At 37.5% G+C, this 6931-nt stretch overlaps 1 protein-coding gene across 2 annotated transcripts in view; it reads right to left on the reverse strand.

Moving 5' to 3' along the window:
- The window catches only part of ARHGAP15 (Rho GTPase activating protein 15), a 652765-nt gene that overhangs the window by 525202 nt on the left and 120632 nt on the right, over window positions 1-6931 (reverse strand). For both annotated transcript variants that reach the window (XM_019625987.1, XM_019625988.1), the window contains one exon: window positions 154-241. In XM_019625987.1, the coding sequence (XP_019481532.1) occupies window positions 154-241 (88 nt within the window). The remainder of the gene's footprint in view (window positions 1-153; window positions 242-6931) is intronic.

Raw genomic sequence — 6931 nt, forward strand, 5'->3', positions numbered from 1 at the left:
TTCATCTGATTAAAAGTTTATTGAGTCATTTCCTCTATCTGCTTTCAGATGTTGGTAGCTTGGAAACTTGAGTGTGATTTCTGCTAAAACCAAACTTTTAATTTAACAATATGTCTGTAAAGATGGTAATAGTAGAAACAGAAAACTACCTACCATATTAGACAGAGCCTGTTGCTTGGATTCTTTGAAAAATTCAATTTTTCGACTCGAGAGAACAATCCAGGAAGTAGACCAGTTTTTCCTTAGGAAAATGAAAAAAAAGGAAAAGAGCATTATTGCTTGAAGTAATTATTCATAGATATAGCATGAGAAATATTTGGAATGACTAGAGAATATCTTTATTAACTAGAATTCCTGAAAGTCTTTTCTTTATTAAAGCCTATAGGTGGTACGGAATCTGGGTAATAATATAGACGTTCTATAATTTTTAAGATCATGGCATTCATAGTAAAAATTCCTCAATTAGTAGATCCTCCCCAAATTCTTTTCAATTACTAAGAATCCAATTTTTGTGTATCCATGTTCTATGAAACATCCACTCCATAAAGAGTCTGTTTCTACAGCAAGCCCAAAACAGCAAAGTTAAAATAGGAATCAGAGCCCCTTCTTTCATTGTTAACTTCTCTTCATTGATTTAGTATAGTTACTTCAGAGTCTGAAAAACTAAACATCTAATGTGTTGTTGCCTAGTAAAAAATGTTTTTTAATGTTGAATTTCACTAGAAATAATTTAAAAAAAAAGAGAAGAAAAAGAGTGAAATGTTTTTTTTCCCTCTTTGCCAATCAAATTGGCAAGAATTTGAAGGAATAATACCAGGGGTTCCTCAGGCTGTGGAGAAATGGATTCTCCCATAGAATTGTGGTGGGAATGTAAACTAGCGCATCTTTTCTGGAGAGAATTTGGCAATATGTTTTTTAAAAATCCTTAAAAATGCGTATATCTTTTGACTGAACAAGCCCATTTCTATGAATTTAAATTTATCCTAAAGAAGTCATCTCGTAAGTTGTTAAGGCTGTATGCACAAGAGTGACATGCATGATTATTTCTTAATTCTGTACCTAAAACACCAAAAAAGGAGAGATTGGTATATAAGTTGCATATAATGGATCCATAGAATGAAATAACGAACCCAATGCCGCAGAAGAATGCTGATATGGGGAGATATTAATGCTGACCATAATACGATATGTAATTTATAACACCATGCTGTGCAATTTACCTAAGACTGTCCTCACCCATACAGCCCCTTCCTATCATTACCGCTCATTCATCAGAAGTTCGAATGTTGTCCTCAATTGTGCCTTCCATGACTTCCTTGCATAGCACTTTAATTAAAAAAATAATAATAAATTGTAAATTTCCTCTCTATCTTCCCATTTAAAAAAAAAAGCCTTAAGTAATAGAAAGCATTTCGTCTTTACAGAAGTATCCCTAAGAGCCTAGCACAGTGCCTTAGACAGGCCAGATATGGATTTATTGAGTCAATGATTGAACTTAGGCATGGGGAAAAAAAGCTGGATATAACAATAGTTAATTCAGGTGGTAAAATCATAGCTTTTGATTTTCCTTTGTATTTCTTGGTATTTATGAAAATTTCTGTATTGAATATCTATTACTTCAGTAATTATATTATAGTCAGTGTATTCCTGTCACAAAGAATGCCCTTTTAAAATGGTAAAACATTAAAGAGATTAATATACATATGTTTCCATCCATTATATACTGCCACAGCTTGCTTTGGTTTAACACTCATTTCAAAATAGCTGAATTCATTTTACAGAAGTGGTTAAAAAAATAAGGGTACAGAAAGGCTCTATTTGGGTCAATAGAAAACTACACAAAAGGATGTTTAAAATCACAAGTCAAGATCTTTGTGTAATTTATTACTTTGGATCCAGGGGTTGATTGAAGGACAGATTTGATTCAGTAAAGTTAACATATACAACAAGATCATGCTGCTCGTACATGCCTGAACCTTTCTTAATGAGATACCACTGTGTTAAAAACAAAAACAAAACACAAACAAAACCACAATGTGTGTTTTCCAACATGCAAATATGAACACTATGTTCTTGGACCCGCTTATCTTCAAATGAAGAGTCACTTTTTCAATCAAATAATGAAAAAGTTGGAAAAGAAAGAAAGAAAGAAAGAAAGAAAGAAAGAAAGAAAGAAAGAAAGAAAGAAAGAAAGAAAGAAAGAAAGAAAGAAGGAAGGAAAGAAAGAAAGAAGGAAAGAAGGAAAGAAAGAAGGAAAGAAAAAGAAAGCAAGCAAGCCATGTAGACCTTTTCTTTCTTTTCCCCTGGTGCCCATTTCTCCTTTTAGGTATCAGCAGCAGCAAGGGGCATTACAGCAGCCCCAGCCTTCGCTTTATGTAGGTCATAATATTACATGGCCCCCAGAGAGAGAAGAGAGAAACATTGGAAGGACGGCTGGTCTAGACTGGGCATCTTTTATTCCCATCTCTTATTTTCACTGTATGTGATCAGGGAGCATAGGACACCCTCAGACATTATGGAACCCATATTTAACCTGCCTGTTACAGTTCCCACTACATTTTTCATCTTCTGGCAGGGAGATACTATTGCCTTATTTGCTTCCTGTCTATAGCAAGCCCTGAATAAATGGTTCTGATTTGAATCTGTTTCAGATGTTGATCGTTTATAAAACTTGTTGGCATTACTCTTCCCTTCCTTAAACTTGGAACTGGAACTGGTTAGAACTGAAGCTGCATGAAATTCAATTATCTCATGGGTCTCTATTAGGACTTTGAACTGCTGTGAAATGTTCCCTGTTAGGGGACTCTGATGAACAGGCCAAACAGGGTAAGAAATGCGGCTCTTGGAACCTTAGTAATAGGCATTGCTCTGACACTTAGCATATAGTGCTATTTCTTTTGAATTTATGAACTTCAAATAATGTCTTTACGGTATTAGAAAAAGAGTAAGGATTTTTCCAATTGGCTTAAAATAACTTGGTGTCAAAAGAAAGAATAAAATGCTGTTGCCACATTTTAAATGCCCAATATCATTTAATTTTTTTCATAATCTCTTTTAAAGTAATAATTAGCATAAATTATTTTGAGGACCTAGTACAAGTTGGGTTGTCTAGTGGAGGTTTAGCTTCACTAAAAAGATGATGAAGGTGCTTATATGTCCATTTAGTAATATGGAAAATAAAGTTCAGAAGGTGTAGGCAGCTTAAGGCCACGCATTAGATTTAGTCAAACCCAGTTTCTCTGACCCGGAAGCCTGTAATCTGTTTACTAATTTATGCTGTCTTTTTTAAAGGATTAAGCAGCACTATCTTGGTTAAGGAGACCCTCAGTGTTAGATTTCATCATAGTTTTAGTTGAAATACTCAGATGAGAAAAGCTGGTGTGCATAGCCTGTAACAAGGGACACACCATCTGGACTCTCTTATGAACTATTTTACCTGAAGCTAATTAGAAGGACTGGGCAGAGGACCTGCGCTCCCAAGCTCTCTTCCTCCCTTAGAAGTTGCACTGACTTGAAGGAGTCACAGGGGCCATTCAATGACTCATAAGAAGCTGGAAGCAGAGGTGTGTCCCTGCGAGGGGGTTATTCTGATTTGTGATGAGCAGACTAACCAGCACTTGGGAGGGAGCATAAAACCAGAAAGTGAGTCAAAAGCCTCTAGTCCAGGAGTGACTGCAAATTCACTTAATGGGAACAACTTTTAACTCATGACTTATGACTTGGGTTGGAGCCCGTACTCTAGAGACTTGCCACCATCCTGACAATGCCTGTCCTGTCCATCCCCACCTGATGGGTTTGGCTCAGTGTGTTGCCTGTCGTTCTCAGGATATCCGTGGAAGAGCTTTCTTACCCAGATGCTCTAACACATGTGCCTTTTGGACGGTATTGTCAGTTCCAGAGAGAGTGTGAAAAGGTTCAATTGGCAAGGCTTTGCCCTGACTTGAATGAAATTTTAATGTTTTCTGTATGCAACCAAATCCTTTTAGGTGACTGTTGTCCAGTATACTGAGAGACAACTCAGGAAGTGAGTAACTCCTGCCAGGACGGGAGAGTTTAGCAGGCTCTGATGAAACTTTTAAAATAGACCTTTTGAGGAGAAGCAGTTTTCAGAATGAAAAGTAAGACCCTCTACACCCCTAGCTCCCCCAAAGAATGGACACCATCCCTAACCTCCTAGAGCATTGCCACTTCTGGGCACAGAATCTGACATTTAGTAGGTGCTTATTAAAATTTTTTTAATAAAAGAATATGTGGGCTGTCCGATTTCAGGAGGGTCACACACCTAGATGTTTCCTGCTCTTTATTTGCTATTATTCACTAACATGGACTACAAAAACAGCCACCTCTTGCATTACCTGTCTTTGTTGCTTAGTTCCCTAGTGTTTCCATATGTCATTCCCAGCATTAAACAACAACAAGAAGAAAAGCAAACAAACAAAAACTATCTAACACTTCTAACGCATTTTTTTGAATTTATAATTCTAGTGGCAATATCTGAGCTTTCTCTGGAGGTCTTCCTGACTTCTTGGACATGCATCATAAGATGATCTGGTACACTCTATGTATCAAGTAATTTAATCACTAAGCCAATCACAAGTATCTATTTAGCATCTACCACATGGCAGACATAATTCCAAGGACTGAATACATAAAGGCAAATAAGAGCGACCTTAAAAGTTTACCTCTACATCAGAGGAGATGGGCAGTAAACATGGAAACAACTAAATACTACAAAAAAAAACACTGGGAGGTGGGTAATTGCCCCATTTTACAGATAGGAAAACTGAAGCTTAGTGAGGCTGCCTGCTACCCAAGGGCATAGACATTATAAATATGGGATTCAGGCCACATCTCCTGGACCCTGAAGGCCATGCTCCGTCCATTGTATTAACTGCCTCTAGCGCAGGTGGCATGCAGCTCTCTCTCCCTTAGCCATATCAAGTATGTCTATGCAGAGCCTCATGAAAGGGTCTGAAAAAGGAAGATACAGAATGGTTGTCAAAGAAGTACTTGAAAGTCTTTCTCCTTGGAGCAAGGCCACTTTGTATCCTGACCTGGGCTGTCCTGGGATGCTGAATTGTAAGCCCTTTCATCCCTACCTTTCCATGATGGCCAGCAGGTAAATTTATCCATTGGTGGGAGACAATTAATGCCTCTCCATTTAATCATCTTATCTTTGAGGGCATTCTTTTCTATTTTCCACACAGAAGAATAAAAACCAAGCTGTTGGGTAGGCTTAAGGATTAAGTAAAACACACAGCTCAGGAAGTTATCCCACTTCAGTAAGTCAGAGTTTTCAGGAATGGGTGGGACAGTCTCCGCACAAACTTACGGGGTAACAGTCAGGTGACAGATTGATATTGATGGTAGTGATGCAGTGCAGGAAACAGATACAAGAAATGTAGGCATTTATTTTAATTTTTTGACAAAAACAAATCACACCTAAGGGGGGGAAAGGTGCTTACCACAATTAGGAAGGAGGAGGAACTAAATTCAAATAAGGAAAATGATACACTATTTATTCAATTGGTGGGACATTTTATCCAAGTGAGGCACTTCACAGAACTTTCCTAAAATTAATAATGAGTTGTGAAGATGGAAATGCAAAAACAAAAACAAACAAACAACAAACCCTCCCAAAAAACTGAAAACCCCAAAACCCAAAAAACTCAAAACAGGCATCAACTTGGCTGAAAACTCTGCATTCTACAAAATGGACACCGGATGGCAGCACATAATAACAGCAACTTTGTAACTGCTTCTCTGAAGGACACTTGATGGAAAATGGCCCTTAAAATATTCATTATGGTTATAAAATCTGTTAGCTTGAGCTCTCGGTTTAACATAGTCATTTGCTCTAATATCAAAGCTTCATATCCTACATTCACCTCTCCTATGCCTCCTTTAGGTAATGATAGGGTGGCAAACCAAAAAGTCCGAGGAAAATACATGTGAGATTACTTGGTGAATTTCAGACTCTCTTTGGGCTGCCTGCCTTTGTTATCTGACTTGGTCACACTGGATTTGACTTGATTCCGCACCAGTGGTGGGAGTGAAAGTGATTTACTTCAGTGTCCCTGACTGATTTACCGCAAAATCCCTCGGATACTGTTAACTGTTCTGACTCATTCTCGAACTGGTAGGTTAAGAACTTATTTCTTCTCTCTCATATTTTAAGCTTGTAATTTATCACTTCTCAAAGGAGGGTCAAAGAGACACTGAGGTATAAATACACACATCTCTCACAGTATTGCAAGAAGTGTAAAAGCTTTATATATTCGAAGAGTTATCAGATGTTGGAAATTATAACAGAGCATGTGATGGAAATCATAAAACTAAAGCAATGTTTAACAAATTAATCTCCATGTTACATACTCTTCAAATCTTCCTTCTAGTCTTCACTACTGAACACAAAAATAAAGGCAGATTTAACCTGGAAGAATTTACTGGATAAATTTTTATTAGAAAGTGATAAGAAAAAAATAAGTTCACATTAGAAGTGTACTTCCTTTAGAAAGGAAGTCTATTCTGAGTAACAATTGCTAAAAAAAAAAGAAAGAAAGAAAGAAAGAAAGAAAGAAAGAGAAAAAGAAAAAGAAAACAAACAAAAAGTCTAATAGCTATGGGCCCTAGGATGAAAATGGGCACAAACAGACATAACCACTGTATTACCTTCACTTCACTTCTTTCCATACCCCTCCACTAGCCATCTTTTCCCCTGCAGGTACTCCTTCCCATGCCGCTGAAGGGCAGAGCAGAGTGAGAGCTTCGTGTGATAAGGTGTACAGAGCATAAAGGGGATGACAAAGGGGCAGGCATGAAGTGAGAGACACAGATGGAGAGATAAGGGTACAGAAGTAGCCTACATGCTGTCAGGTGCCTTTGGGAAATTAAAGAATTGAAATGAAATTTTCATTAGGGTCTTTTCACA

The sequence above is a fragment of the Hipposideros armiger genome, unplaced genomic scaffold (genome assembly GCF_001890085.2).
Source record: "Hipposideros armiger isolate ML-2016 unplaced genomic scaffold, ASM189008v1 scaffold_649, whole genome shotgun sequence".
NCBI classification, from domain to species: domain Eukaryota; kingdom Metazoa; phylum Chordata; class Mammalia; order Chiroptera; family Hipposideridae; genus Hipposideros; species Hipposideros armiger.